The sequence below is a fragment of the Emydura macquarii genome, unplaced genomic scaffold, assembly GCF_026122565.2.
Source record: "Emydura macquarii macquarii isolate MOO-44397 ecotype Brisbane River unplaced genomic scaffold, CSIRO-AGI_Emac_v2 contig_2369, whole genome shotgun sequence".
Lineage (NCBI taxonomy): Eukaryota > Metazoa > Chordata > Testudines > Chelidae > Emydura > Emydura macquarii.
This window is the reverse complement of record NW_027132506.1, coordinates 30630-46242: the sequence shown is the minus strand read 5'-3', so window position 1 is coordinate 46242 and position 15613 is coordinate 30630. Positions and strand designations below refer to the sequence as shown.

At 48.1% G+C, this 15613-nt stretch overlaps 2 protein-coding genes across 4 annotated transcripts in view; one reads left to right on the top strand and one right to left on the bottom strand.

Moving 5' to 3' along the window:
• DCAF1 (DDB1 and CUL4 associated factor 1) overlaps positions 1-8385 on the top strand; it is an 82972-nt gene extending 74587 nt beyond the window's left edge. Inside the window, exons 23-24 of one of the 3 annotated variants that reach the window (XM_067561153.1) lie at positions 1608-1863; positions 7172-8385. In XM_067561153.1, the coding sequence (XP_067417254.1) occupies positions 1608-1863; positions 7172-7230 (315 nt within the window). In that variant the 3' untranslated portion in view covers positions 7231-8385. Of the gene's footprint in view, positions 1-1607; positions 1864-2275; positions 2491-2909; positions 3076-7171 lie in introns of those variants that run through there. The other 2 variants (XM_067561151.1, XM_067561152.1) reach the window with 2 other exon arrangements.
• Positions 8386-10491: 2106 nt separating this feature from the next.
• On the bottom strand, positions 10492-15571 carry RBM15B (RNA binding motif protein 15B). Its single transcript, XM_067561155.1, has one exon. The coding sequence runs from the start codon at positions 15125-15127 to the stop codon at positions 12410-12412; it is 2718 nt and encodes a 905-aa protein (XP_067417256.1). The 5' UTR covers positions 15128-15571; the 3' UTR covers positions 10492-12409.
• Between the last annotated feature and the right edge of the window lie 42 nt (positions 15572-15613).

Here is a 15613-nt window from a genome sequence, read left to right as displayed (position 1 = left end):
TTAGCATGGGACAATAAGGGTGTTAAATTATACGGAATCTTAGCATTGTTTGGATTTTTGTACATGTCTGTAAAGTGAAGTGCACCTTCCATAGGTGTTGCTATTACGGGAGGGAGGGGGTTTCTGAGAGCAGGCTTCATGCTGCTTTCAGTTTCGATCCAGTCTGGTAGCAGCTTTGGTTACAAACATTGATCTGCCCTTGTAAAGGAGTGCTTTGTTAGGAAGCTGGTACTGCTGTTGCCACACTAAGTTCTTGTCTATGTGCAGTGTTCACCAATTTAGTGTTAAGGTGTGATTTTTTTTTTAAACGTTCTAGTTAAACTGATACAAACTGCGTGGGCACTCTTATTTCAGTTTAGCTTAAGTCAGGTAAAAACAGTTAAACTAACCTGAAATAGGTGTCCACACATAGGTTTGCACCATTTTAAGTCTGTGTGTAGACACTCTTTTTGATAACGTGGGCCAGGGTCTCTTTTTACCTTGCCCTTTAATTATTATTTCAGCTTCTTTCTTGTTCACCATATAACACAGTGAAGGCTATCCGGGTGCACTACAAATAAGCTGCAGTGGCTTTGTTTGAAGCCATGTGAAGCTATCAAATGTCAGCCGAGAAGTGGGGACAGGCATTTTTGTGCATGAGTTACAAGGGCCCTAGATTAGAGTGGTTCTGCTGTGTATTTTGATTATCAGGAAGAGCTGATTCCCCATTTCTTTGAGTATCACAATGAATTTCACATGATAGTCTATGCATGCTAACGTATTTATATACCACAGTGATGCTGAGGACGAATGACGGTACATTGCTATGAAGGTGACGTTCAGTAGAAGTGTTCAGCATTTATAAACGGAACTTCTTGTATTAACTTACTACTCATTGTCTAGTAGCCGGGGATTGTGCAATGAGAGGCAGATATGACCTTTGGCAAGTCAGTCGGGGGTCAGTGAGCCTGCATGGCTTCAGAGGTGCTTTGGCTGCCATGTGAAAATGTTCTGTTAGAGAAGAGGGGTGTGATTGGGTGTGATATAGGTGCAAGAAGACTAAAAGGGGACTGAAGTTTGGAGATTTGTTGGTGCAGCTGGTATGCTCTCAGTTGTATTTAAGGATCACATAGTCTACCATCCTCCTCATCCCACTCATAAAACCATTCTTATGCCAGAAATGGCATTCGGGCTGGAAAGGGTTTAATTTACGGAATGAGAAATTCAATCACATCACTAACTCAAACAAAAATTCCCATGGATAGTTTTCTCCTCTTTAAGCTGTTCATTCAGCGCTCTGGTAGTAGAACAGAGACCCTGATTCACATAGTACACTTCAGTATTGAGATTGCTGAGCTACTTGAAAAGAATTTATAATCTGAGGATTGAATGGCTCATGAGTTGGTAATGGGATAATAGAGATTTTCACTGGATCTCAAATCTCATCCTGGTCAGCAGAGACCAACACCAGTTACTCTACGACTGGCCTATTTGACATGAATTAATGGTCTCGGAGCATCTGTCTGTGTAAGACTGGCAGTGAGGCATTTCCCTCATGAGAGTCCCCATTCCGTTTTGCATTGATATACTTTTGCATGTCCTAATGGGATGTTTTGCTGTCACTGCAGGAGGAGGAAGAACAGGAGGAAGAGGATGATGAAGATGATGATGATGATACAGATGACCTTGATGAACTAGACACTGACCAGCTGCTGGAGGCTGAGCTGGAGGAGGATGAGAACAACGAGAATGCTGGTGAGGATGGAGACAATGATTTCTCTCCCTCTGATGATGAGGAGCTTGCTAACTTGCTGGAAGAGGGGGATGAAGGTGAAGATGAAGACTCTGATGCAGATGAGGAAGTTGAGCTGATCCTTGGTGATAGTAAGTATACTTCTAACCTAGTGGTCACAGGTGGGCCTGTCTTCACAAATATGCCAGAGCTAAATTTTCCCTGGAGGGAGAGTGATTCCTCTTCCCCCCCCTTGCTACCCTGCTCCCTGGGATGAAAGGTGCAAGTCCCCCCGTCAGTCAGCTATGGGCCTCCTAAACCCTTCACTGGTAATACCAACCATGATCTGGGGGAACACCCTTCATTAGGTCTAGGAAGGAAACTCTCTCCTTTTTTATTCCCAGATGCACTTGAGAGAATTTAAGAGCAGGTTTGTCCAACTCCATGTGATGGATTGTTATTTGTATGCTCACAAATCCTGCTGTCCAGAGGGACCCAGGTCACTGTGTAACTTCTCTTCTTTTGTCTCCTCTGCCTTGTTTATACCCTTCTGCAAACGGGAAGCCATTTTCTTCCTTGCTGGTTTGAGCCTCTTCCATTTGGCTTACGTACTTTCTCCTTCAAGCCAACATGGCATTCTGAGCTTGCTTCTCTGTTGCCACTGACGGTTCCAATGCTAACCTAGCTCTGCGCATAAGGATGAAGTTGTTTTCCCTCCTGGTTTGGAGAAGCAGAGACTTCGTTCATTTAAAAGATAAATAAATAAATAAAAGCCTGGAGTTTGTCTAGCCCTTCAGTTTTGAAAACGCTTAACAATCAAGAGAGGGTGCTCTTGTGGATAAGGTGGCACTGGATTGGGACTCTGAGATCTGAGTCCTGTTACCACCTCTGCCACAGATTCCCTGTGTGATTTTAGGTAGTTTGCTCTGTCTCTGTGCTGCAGTTCCCCACCTGTCCAGTCGGGATAGTAGCACTGCCGTACCTTACATGGGCATTGAAGATAAATGATGTTTGAGGTACTAACATATTACAGTGATGGGGTTGGATGGGAACCAAGATGGAAATCTAACCTCTTTGGTGACAGATTGGAGGGTTTAGAGTGGCAATTCTCAGTGTGGAAGGTCACACCAGCTCAGAAACTAAGCTTAGTCTCTCTCGCTGGCAGACTCATCCATGCTCCTCTTCTGTTTCGTTGTAGTGCAGCCCTGCTCCTCTGTGATCAGACTCATGAATTTGGGGGTAATGCCCCCTCAGGTCTCCAGAGATTTTCTTATATATATGTCAGTCAGCCCGCAGTTCTCTTGAAGGTGGTAGGTATTTTGTCCAAACAAGACATTTGCATAGCTCTAATTAAAAATGAATTGCGCTTTAATAAATACTTAGAGGTAATATTTTGTGAGAATGGGGGCTAACAGCAGGGCCCCACACTGAAACTAAAGGAAACCTCAGTTTAGAAGTCACGGGTGCCAGGGAGAGAAGTGGCTGAAACTTGGTCCTGCAGGGCCTTTTCAGCACTTTCTGGCCCTGCTGCCGGAGGGGGAGGGGAGACTGGCATTTTGTGCTACGTCTGCCCTCACCCCGCTTACTTTACTGTTGGAGGAAAGACAAGGTCCTGTGGGGCTGCCTCTGTCCCGTCCCAGATCCCACTGAGGGGAAGGGCCTGTCCACTTACGCTGGTTCCTGCTTCCTCTGCGGGGCTACAGGGCTGCTCTGAGCTCTCAGCAGCTGTGCGGGGAGGACCCAGTGGCAATGGTAAAGAGGCCATAAGAACCTGACATCTCTGCTTGTGAGGAGGGAAGGGGTTGAGGCATATGGATAAAGGTAGCAGACACTCATGGGGAGGAAGAAGAGAGGTTACACAGAAATGGGTGAAAATTTGTGCACTTCAAAAGGGCTTATTTTAATTTGACTCTTCTTAAAAACCTCTACATTTGCAAGTAAACTGTCTCTTAGTTCCCATAAATGGCTGTAGTGTATACAGGTGGCATTTTCATCAGTCTCTGATTGAGTCATGATAGGAGAAGGGAAGGCAGCTGCTGCAGAGAATAAGTGATCATCTGACATCCAGGCAATGTGAGTAAAGCTCCCCTTCAGAGTCTGACTGGTTTGAACATCGGCTGCTGATTGGCTCCAAAATTTCAGACCCTAGTGGCCAAATGGGTGCCAAACATCTAGACTTGGTGCCTAAAGTACTAGAAACTTCTTAGTCTGCAGCCCTGAGCAGCGCACAGAAAATTCCAGGCTTATATGGGGAAGAGAAAGCAGAGGCTTCCATTAGAGAGCCCAACGAGTAACAGACCTGGCACATAGGGCAGTAGTTCAAACTCCTGTTGCTGGAGGGAGTTAGATATTGCCTCACCACTCAGTCCTGAGCAGCCTGGGGATCATAGAAGGGGAAGGGGTGAATGTAGAGAGGTGAGGCGTGGGTGGGTGGAGGGTGTGTTACTAATATGGCCAATGGGCATGTAACATCAAGGCAAGTCTATTCTGGGGTTTTAGATCTACATTTGCACTTGTGGTTTGTGGGGGTCAGGGTGGGGGACAGAACTGTGACCCTTTTCCAGTGGGCACATTGGGGGTAAAGGGGATGACACTCATCCATGCTCCATCAGAGCACTGTCCAAGACTGGTTCCTACCACATTGCATGTCCCTGCCCAGCTGTCTCCCAATGGCCTTGTAGCCCACTTCATTTCTTGGTGGGGGAAGAGATAGGAAGGAAGCAGAGGAGGAAATGGGGGCCGGGAGTTGCTGACCCCTTCCCTGCCAGGTCCGGGGGGAGGTTGCCTTTTCAGCAGTGACCTGTGAAAACCTTTAAAATGTGCAGATGTTCCTCTCCTCCTCGCTCATCACCTCATCATCAGTGGGGATCTGCACAATGCAGCTTGAAGCTTGCTCTTTATGGACCAGGGCAATTTCTGCTCCCAGTGGGGTTCTTGCAGAAGCTGATTCCACTGAGTCACTAAGATGTCCTTATGAAAATGCTCCTTCTTGCAATGTCCTTGAAAAAGCAGCTCAGCAGGAATCCTGATCTGTGCCCTGGTGAGAAACTCTTGCTGACAGGCTGAACTTGGGCATCTATACTAAAAGAGTCTGATTACAATGGGCATTTCAGCACCTCTTGCTGGCTGACAATTCACAGGGGAATGATTTGCTGTTGTGTGTTGGGCAGAGCTGTGATCTGCTATTCTAACATCTGGAACTGTGATTGCTAAGCTAGTATAGGAGCGCTCTCTAGGTGCATATATTTGCAGATTTAAGGCTTTGTGTTGAGAGAACATCTGGTGTTTGAACTGAAGAGTCCTACAGGACCTAGGGAAGCGTTGTGCACTCCCACATGGCAGTTTATAATAGGTTGTGTAGTCTCACCTGGGCAGTGTGAGAGAACAGTTGACAAGTTAAGTGCTTGCAAACGTCTGGAAAGGTTCTGTGCTGTCTGGTGGTGGAGGTGATTGTGCTGGTACACCGAGGCATGCGCTGCGCTGCTCTTGTTAAGAAGGACTACGCTGAAGACTGATCAGCCAAGAAGCACTTTCCCTGTGAGGTCAGGAGGCCTTTCTCAATTCCCACCTATTAATAAATAACTTATTTTTCTGCCTCTTTTCCTCTCCCTATTTTCTGAACTCTTCAGACCCGCTGTCCCTCCTCCTTCCCCATGTAACCTAGCTGCTGTTTTACAGCAGCACTTTGTGGCTCAGCCCCCATTGCATTGCCATAACTACTGCTCTCCTAGGCTTCACAATAGTGGCTGAGACTTGACTGGCTGGTGGCTGCACAGCACCCAGCTGAGCATTTCCCTCAGCTCCCCTGACTTTTCAGCCCAGCAGCTGCTGTCCCTTGCCGTGCCCAGCCCAGCCTCATGGCAGCACATGCAGCTGGCCTGACTAGTACTTTCCCTTGAAACTTCTGGGACGTGTGGCAGCTGGTGCTCCTTGAAGTGCTCAGAATTCAGAGCTCTTGGCCCAGCCTGGCCACGGAAATCAGCAGCACCAGAGAGTTGCTGTAAACATTTCCTGTGGATAAATCAGGACCATGGAAATGGCTCCCAGATAATCTTTTTAAGCAAAAGGAAAAGTTGAAAGGAGTCCAGCTGCTTGTGAAATGCTCCAGCTGGGCTGGAGAGGGTGTGTGGAGATGACACAGCGTTTAGTTGTGTGGGTAGTGAGCCTGTGATATGGGATAGCTCAGAATAGAAAACATTTCTTTGACTAATTTTTGCCAACTCATTTTCTTACCCATGTTAAAGGTACCTACAAAGGGGGAAAAACAGGCTTGTGCCCTTAGCTGCTTTTTCTTTCTTGCAAAGAAGGCCTGAAAGGTTTGTCCCCTTTTTTTATGAGGCTTTGCTTACCCTGGAAGACACTCTGGGGAGCTCAGTGAAATTTAAGACATATGAGATTGGTGGAAGCTGAGGGAAGAAGTGAGTTTTGGCTACTCTTTAAAACTGCTTTCAACACCTAGTTAATGATAGCATCCAACGAACACTTAGGAGAAAGACCATCTTTGTTAAAGATTCAATACCCTTGCCATTTCAGCTAGGGCCTGAGAACTCATGGTACGCATCTCTGACACTTTCTAGTCCCCTCCAGCACAACTGAGGGAGACTGGACTTTTCTGTTTAAAGTAAAAGCAAGTGGTGGTCATAGGGTGACTTTTTTTGGCAAATACTTTCATGTCTTCATTCTGCCTCATGCTGCTAAAAAGGGCAAAAGCCTAGTTTTTAGAAATCCTCTGCAGGTCCCCTTTAATGAGTGCTGTGCAGTTAATTCATTGTGAAGTGCTTTGAGCATCCTGTGTGGGAGGTGCTATAAATGATGGTGTGAGTATAATGAATTATTGACTTTCCTTGCTAACGAGGTCCCAGCAGTGCATTGGCTGAAAAGGCAACAACTGGTCAATAAAAATGTAGCTTTTTGTGTCCAGTTTGCCACATAATGAACTAGTAACTTATGCAGAGGCCATGCTTCACGGTGGGATCTAGTTTGTGACCATTTGCTTGTCTTGAAATAATCGGTGTGTGGAATGACTGTGTTGCAATACCACACCTGTCCTGTTCTAGCAACATGAAGTTATGTCATTGATATGTTCTCAGTAAGTTGTGCAAACAGCTTGCATATGAGTAACCTCCTGGTGGAAAGTTCCAGCCACACTTGTGGACAGGGACTCCTGCCAACTTACATGAATTGTAGTAGGCAAAATTACACCAGTCCCTTTGACCCACTGCTTCAAATGCAAAAAATCAAAACACTAGTGTGGACTCGCCTTAAGGCCTGTTGACTTGCTGGTTGAAAATACAATTACAGGCTTTGTCGGTAGCTGCTAATGCTAAGGAGTTCATCGGTCTGAGCAGGTGGTGGTAGTCTCTTGTAACTGATTGCAGAACAGGTTCCATTACTTTGTAGGCCTGACAGCTGCATTTTTTTACATACCCCAAACAAATAACCCATGTGTCCCCTTTCCAGCTGACAGCTCAGATAACTCTGATTTGGAAGACGACATAATCTTGTCTCTGAATGAGTGAGGAATGACCACCACGCAGGGTGCTGGCAGCAGGAGAAGCTCCCTTCCCAGAAGACAAGAGACCAACTCGGAAGCAATTTCTGAGCACCCCTTGGGACATCCAAGGAACTCCAGCCCATCAGCTGTGTTGGTTTGGGTCAGATTGAGCCTCTTGAATAAACAGACAAGGGGGTTAGGCCTCTTTCTCTCTGCCTTTTTTTTTTTTTTTAATTGTTTAATTTTAGGCTGAGATGAGATTCTCCTGTCCAAGGAAACTTCTGAAGATATTTCACAATATATTTTCTTTGTATAAAGTTCTTTCCTAAAGAACAGAAATAGTTTTATATAAAACCAAAAAAAGGGAGGAAAAAAAAAAGGCAGGTGTTAAGTAAAAAAGGTCTGAACTTGTATCAGTCTACTACTTGTTACCATGGCTTAGGTTCTGGGGGAGAAAAATTGTTTAAAATTAACCAAAAGGGGCATTTTTATTCAAAGCACTAAATGAAATGTGAGGATCATGGTTTCTAAAATCGCTGAGAAGTGAGAATATTTTTTTTAAAAAAAAAAAAAGAAAAATCGGTGTTGCCAGCTTGTGTATGCATCACCTGCCTTTAGGGAAAAGCAGCTGGGGGTAACTGAACCTCAAGGGTGTTTTAAGCAGAGAGTTCCTACTGTGATAGCAGCCACAGCAGGAGGCTGAAATCCTGGCACAGTCCTATTCAGTGACCCCAGTATTCCTGGAGACGAGGGGTTCTAGGCCCTTTTTTCCCCTTGTGATTCAAGTTTTTTTAACCTTTTTTCTCCCTTTCACACCCTCTGTGGAAACTGCAAATTAAAGGCCTTTCTTTAATGTAAAGTGTATTTATTAAAAAAATAAAATACAAGTCCTGTCTCTACTGCTGGCTGTGAGTTGTAGCCATGTTTTCCCCCTCAGCCATGCCAAAGTAGTGTGTGTCCTGGGAAAAATGGCTGAGGTGCAACACAAAAGTGCAAGGGAAATGAGTAGGAGGAAAGAGCAGAGACTAATGAGCCAGGCTGCAATTACAAAGAACTTAAAACATGCTCAGTTATCTGACAGAACTTGGCCTCTGCCTATTGAGGGCTCCCCAACAGAACTATCTACGGGTGGCACACCTGACACCTCTTCCAGATTCCTTTCTGTAAGGCTAGATCAAAACATATTTTACTGATTAACAGGTCTTCCTTCAAACAAAACACTGCTTTAAGATATACCTGAACATTTATTACACTGTTACAGGACTACACAACCCCACTGACTGTATCAGAAAATAGTTAATTTGATCTCTTCCTCCTGCTGCTCTGGTGTTAAGATCACACTTCAGCACTTCCTATGCTGGCCAGTGGCTGAATGACAGACAAGTCCTAAGTTAAGTGCCTTTTAGCTTTCATTACACAGTGCATGGCTAAATTGGTCAGCGTCACATCGAATTCCAGTAACGTGCTTCAGGCCCTAACAAAGCCCACCACTTCCACCCTGGTGTTCAAAGAACATGCAATCCTTGTCTGGTTGAAAACATGTCACTTTTGCACCTCCCTCTGAAGCAGCTAGTTTTTGTTTTTGTTTTGGTCACTTTCAGAACTTACCCTGGGGGTCCAGATCACTGCCCCCAGTGGGGTTGCTCTCGTCTGTGCCTAGACTGCTGAATGGGCACATCATTCTTTTTGTGCAAGCCTGAGTAGAGAGCAGGGAAACCCTGAGTTTCGCTTCATCTCAAGCCTCAGTCAGGTAACAGGCCTGGATGCTAAGGCAGGTCAGCACAGCAGAGTGTTTTTTAACACTAAGTTAGCCGAGCCAGCTCCTATCTTGTCGCAGGCAGGCATGTTAAGAGATAGGGAGGGGGGAAAGGGTGGCGGGAGAATGCTACTGGGGCAAGGAGAGACGGAGCTGTTACTGCTGCGTGGTTAGTTCTCAGTATCTCCCCCTTGGCTGTGGGGATGAGAAGCCTTCCTGTGCTAGCTCACAGCAGCTAGCTCAGGGGGACATAGTGGCAATTTCATCATAAAGCCACAGACTGGACACAGCTAAAAACAGCAAAATCCAGGCTGCTTCACCCAGGTGCCCCTAATACATTAAGCTTTCCCCTGGGCCTGTGCTATATATAGAGCCAGCTACTCAATACTGCACATGAAATGCCTGGAGTGGTGTATGGATAAGACCCATTTCACTTCACAGTGGTGGTCTGAGACTAACACGAGACCGTTTCATTTGCTTAACAGTCTCTGTCCTAGTGAAGTTTCTCTCTGCCAGCACTTGCTGCCCTCAGTTGCTAATTCGCTTTGTCTATCCTAGAGACGTTAACCATTTGGTCCACTTAGACTTAAAAACCACCCCCACACAAGACTGTTACAAACAGCTTACATGCATCCTAAATACCCTCACAGTATGACTATAGGACCACTGCTGCTGGGGGTTGCTGGTATAACACCACATGCATTGTAGCAGCATTATGTACTGCACTGACGGTTTGTGATTTCTGTGAAATTTCCTACAGGGAGCAGTGCCAGGATCTGGACCCTAGGGGCATTGCAATAAGTGGCTTAGAAGGGCAGCTGTGGCTAAAAATTGTAATGGGTCATTAGCATGGACCTACTGAGCAGTTTGTGCTTTATGTCAGCTCTGTCCCACCACTCCAATTCTCCAGCAGAGCAAGAAAGCCTAGAAATCAGTCCAAACCGGTTCTCTTGCCAGAATACTGTCTCCAGAAATGTCCACTGAACTGCTGTTAAAATGATTGAGGCAGAACCATTTTTAATGGTATTTGCTTTTTAACAGGTTTACTAAAACAGTGGTGGTAAAGAAAAGTTCACTGGTGTAGCTATGTCTACACTACAGCTCCCACCACTAGTTTGATAGCTGGTGGTAATTGTTTTGGTGCCTTTCCCCAGTGCAGAGAATGCCTTAATCATGCTTCCTCATCTCATCTATGCACAACAGTCAGCCAGGAGCCCCTTGCACTATTTGCCTTTGCCACGAACCATGTTTGTAGCCTATCTGTACTCAACAGAACTAAAAGACTGCATGGGGCCTGTCAATTAAGAGTTATATGACATTACCTACCCTCGCTCCTCCCTGACCTGGCTTACCTAGTGCCGCCATCCTCTCTTTCCCCTGCCTCGCATCTTCACTGAGGCCCTTCCCTGAAGGAAATGTTCTGCACAGCTGGAAAAAAATTACACACATCACCCCAAGCAGCATACACTAAGCACCCTTGTGCTATCACTTGCCAGTCAGTGCCTTTCCATGCCTCAGTTGCCATAAGAGTGAGGTCTTCAGAGCAAGAACCGTGGCCCCATTTTTCTGTACCTAGCATACGTTTGGTGCTAGACAGCTACTAGACACCTGTTTTTATAGTAAACATATTTTCTAGTTCATTTAGACGTCTCTGAATAATCATGACACCAGGGGAACCAACACATCTTGTGAATGATGGATTCCATTCATAAACACAGCCACATTGTTTAAGAACAGAAACTCATTCAAGAAGCAACTTCACAAGGCTAAAGCATGAAGGCGCTAATAACATGAAGTTCTAACGACTTTACTGGGGCCTTAGCATTGCAGAGCACAACTAACATTTTTCTGGCTTTGTCCTCAGCGAATCATTTTTCTCATCTGCCTCTGGAGCCTCACAACTTAGATCATATAACATGCAGCCATCGCCACTCAACCAAAGAAGCAATAGCAGGATCTGCTAGAATTCACAATAGGCAGTAAAAGATTCAGTGCACCACTGCACTTTCCTCTGCCTCAATACTGAATGTCTTCACTGCATAGGATATTTGCACTATAACTCTAGAATATTTAATAGCACTTGGTTGCAAAAACCAAAAGTAAACACGTCAAGGGTCTACTAGCTTACATTAGAAACATCAACAGCACTACAGGACTTGGTTAAAAAGCTGTAGCATCTGTGAAAGCCCCAGCCAGTCTATAACTTTTAGCCATGTTGTAACTAAGTTGCTGTACTTGAGGCCCTTACTATTGAAGCCTCATTATTAAACTCACCCAGTAGGTCTGCTTGTAATATAACTGCAGTATTAAATAAAAGCAACACATTGTTTACATTATTGAAATAAGCAACTGACGGTGCATCACCAATGTTGTCCCTAGTGTGAAACTGTGCAGGATAAATGGGATTTATTAGCATGACTTAATCTCCCCCTGACATAGACCAGTCTGACCAGCATATTATGAGAGCAATTTAAAAGGGCCTTTGGCAACTTTCTGGCTCATGCCCAGACCTGTACAAGAGATTCTGGGGCCTGCAGCGTTGTAGTTTTACATCAGAAAAAAACCCTCTGGAAATTCAAAAGCAACCAGCTCAATTTAAGTTTTTTTTAAATGCCAGAAACTTTTAAGACTGCTAAAGTCTACCAGCATTGTTTAAAAAAAAAAAACAGCAAAACAGAACAGTGAGGATTTTAAATCAAGTTTGGAACGAATAACCCCCATCTTTAAAATACTAAGAAATTAGAGCTGCACCTGTCCTAGCTTCTCAGCCAGACAACCATCGCACACAAAAAAAGATCTGAAGGAACCATCCCTTCCTTAAATTCCAATTGTCATTCCTTGTTTACGGCGTTTACTGTGGCAGGACTTCCCAGGAGCTTGGGGAAATTAATTCTGTTAATACATAATTCTGTTTTTAAACAACCAAAAGTATTTTTCCTCCTTTAGACTCCTGCAAACAATTCAACTTTAGCAACATTTTTGCAATTTAACCTTTTACTAAAGGAGTCTAGATAGTCCAACATGATCTCTACCCTATAAAAAGGGCACCTACAATGCAACCAAAAATTAAACTTGCACCCTTTGTTTATGTATAACAGAAGCCCACAAAGGTATCAATTTTTAGCTCTTGGTAGGACAGGGAACCAGCCTCTCATTGTACCATAAAAACTAGAACACTGCACAGGTTAAAAAATCCATCAGTGAACAAGGCTTTACTGACAACTTTCCATACAGTTAAAAAATAAAAATACAGAACACAGTGGACAGTGTCACATATTAAAAACGAATAAAATGGGTTCTATTCAAACGGTGTTAAAATTAATTAGAAACTAAAAATCTTACAATTTTGTTTAAGGTTTACTGGGCCTCCACCAAAATGATCGGCCTTAAAAACAACTGGGCTGTGACACACACAAAGAAAACATGGAATCTGAAGAGAGAGTGTGGGCTAGGCAGTGTCTTTGACTATAACTATCACCATATGTTCTTCTTCTAACTTTCCCAATGTCCTTAGTGCTGACTGGAGGTACTGCTGAGAGAATTCACAAGGAGGGAAAGCGTAAAGCATGCCTGTGCTGTCTTTGCCCTTCGCCCCTCCCACGGGCAGGCTGATCACCCCAGCAGCCTGCTTCTGTTTCAAATAGGAGACCAGATTCCTGAGAAGCCTTCGTTGCAAGCCAGGCTCCACAACAGGAAAGGTTCCCTCAGCCCCCACCCCTCCTTGGGTGGCTTGGGTAGCCAGTAGCACAGCATAACCATTAGGACTGCCTTGTTTGATACGGCGAGTTACTTCATCCAGCTTGGGCTGGTCAAGTCGAAGTCTTTGAGCAATCTTGAGCTGTGTTAACTTCCCACCGGATGAATGGTCTTTTAGGAGCCCACTGATGACACCTAGGTCTCCCTCCAGGATGTGCATAGACGTGGGGAAGCAGCTATTTTTTAACACAAGAAGCCCGTTCCAAGCAAGTTGCAGTGTCTGAGCATATTCTGATAAATTCTTTACTTTTTTGGTCTCAGATTTTGGCTCCTCATGAGTCTTCGATTCCGATTCGCCAGTTCGATGATTGCGTTCGCTGTCCCTTTTTTTAGGCTGAGGAAGATCAGAAGTTTCACGATGGGGTTTCTCCTCAGACGTGTGCCGGTTGTTCTGAAGTGAGTTATTCTGGTCTTTCTCTGTTCCAGACTCTGTAGTGTTGTTCTCTTTGCGAACCCTGTCTGGGCTGCGATCTAAAGCTGTCCCACTGGTCTTTGTCCTGCCTCTGTCCTCGTAAGGCGAATGAGCAGTCCTTCCACGGTCACTGGAGAGGCTCCGGCGTTTCCGCCTTTCTTCCCAAGGCTTGGGCACGCTGCGGTCACTGTCACTGCCCCAACGCTCTCCGCTGCGGCTGCGCACGGATCGACCGTAGCTCTCCAAGTTATTTCTGCGTTCTGCATTTTTGGCAGGGCTAGCCCAGTCTGCCTCGGCAAAGCTCCTGTCTCTGTCCGAGTACAAGAGATGTGGAGGAGTCCTATCTCTCACTCTTAAATCTTGCTCTAGGCTTCTGTGCCTGCTATACCCATCAGGTAACAGCTCATAGTGCACTGGGAGTGGTGCAGGCTGGTACTGCTGGGGATATCTTGTCTCTTCAGCTTTGGCAAAATCCACTCTAAGTCTCCTCTCTGGTCCGCCCAAGGGGAAGCCCCTCATCTGCGCACAGGCCGCCTGGGCAGCGTCCAGGCTTTCATACTGAATATAGGCAAAGCTATCCCCCTTCACATAGTCAATAGTCCTGATGCTACCAAAGCGATCAAACTCTCTAGCAAGGGCAGCCAGGGATGTGCTTGGTCCAAGGCCACCCACCCAGAGTCGGGTAGTAGGGTTGGCCTTACCATAGCCAATTTTGATGGGGTTCCTGCCAACAACCCGGCCAGACATGGCGACCTTAGCCCGGTGGGCCATGTCCAAGTTCTGGAACTTGAGGAACGCATAGGCCCCACCTTGACCTCGAGCAGGGCGCTTGATCACCACCTCCTCAATGATTCCATACTTCTCAAAGGCACGTCTCAGCTCCACCTCTGAGACATTATGATCCAAGTTCCCAATGAACAGGTTCCGGGTGGCTCTCTGGTCATCCTCTGGCATCAGGTCTTCTTCAGCCACTATGGGGTAGCTATAGGGTCGGCCACGCTCATCATACAGTCCATAGTAATCCAGTGCCCTCTCCCGCTCCCGGGAAAGCCCAATGGCAGCAGCCTCCAAGGCGAAGGCTGCAGCGGCGGCATGAGCATGCCGTGGTCGTGGCTCCCTCAATAAAGGGCTGGCAACAGGCGAGAGTGACCTCTGCTTGTACTGGTAGGTGCTGTGGATGGGTGGCAGATAGCCCAGAGGCTCTGGGGACGGCGCAGGGGGAGGTGTGCGGCTCCTGCGGCCCCCACGCAGGTACACAGGCTCCACCTTAAGGGGACGATCGTACAGAAGGAGCTGGCGGGCCCGGGCGTGTCTGCGGGCGTCACGGGCATCTCCCGGGTGCCGGAAGTTGACATAGGCGACTCGGCCGAGCTCGGGGGTGTGGGAGAGCTTGACGCTGATGTCGCCGGCGCCCCCGCTCGCGAAGCGCTGGAACTGGCGGAAGAGCCCATCCTCCAGCAGCTGGTCAGGCAGCGCCGCGCTCAGCCCGCTCACCAGCAGCGTCTTGTACTCGCACGAGCCTGGCGGCTCCACCACCAGCCCTGCCGAGCCACCCAGTGGGGCCAGCAGCAGGGAGGGCGCTGCCCCCGGCGGGGGCCCGGCCAGCAGCAGCGACGGGGCCACCACGGCCCCCGGGAGGGCTTTGGCCTTAGGGGCCCCCAGCGCTCGAGATGAAGAGGAGGAGGAGGAGGAGGACGCGGGGGGAGCGGCCTGGCTGCTGCGGGCGCTGGAGGCTGAGCCGCCCCCCGCCGCGCGGTGGTTGGAGTCGCCGCCCCCCGCCCGCTCGTCACCGCGGTGGCTGCGGGAGCTGGAGGCTCCGCTGCCGCTGCCGCCGCCAGGCGGGAGTTTGTCGCGGCTGCTGCGGGAGGCGCCCGAGCTCCGGTGCGGGCCCCGCCGGCTGCTACTTTCCCGTTCTCGCTCCCGGGGCCGCTTGGCCGCGGCGGCTCGGCCTCCGCCCGCCCCGCCCGGGCTGGGCTCCCGCTCGCTGCCCCGCTTCATGGCTCCGGGGCCCGCGCTCAGGAGGCGCCTCCGGCGGCCGCCGCCATCTTGGACAAAAGGGAACGAAGGCGGCTCCGGAGTCCGGCCGCCGCGCCGCGCGAGCCTACGTCATCACTCCGCGCCCCGCCGCATAGTGGCGTCAGGACAGTAATGGCGACTCAATGGCGCCGCGACACCCCATCACATGAGAAGGGATACCCTCGCGCCACCCGGCGGTCGGCATCATGTGACAGGAAAGGACCAATGGGTAAAGCTCTTGTTATAGCTTCAGGCCCTGACGGGACCAGCTCGGAGGGCGGTGGCTCGAGCGCGGGGAAGAATGGGCGGCGGCGCAGCCCAGCCCAGCCCCTCACGGGCCCCCTGCGGGAGCAACGTCCCTCCCTCTCCCCCCAGTCCCCTCCTTCTGCCCGAGGGAGAGGCTGGACAGGCACGGCTCGGGCCCCGCGAGACCGGCGCTGGCCACTGCGAGCATCCCCGCCTGGGGGG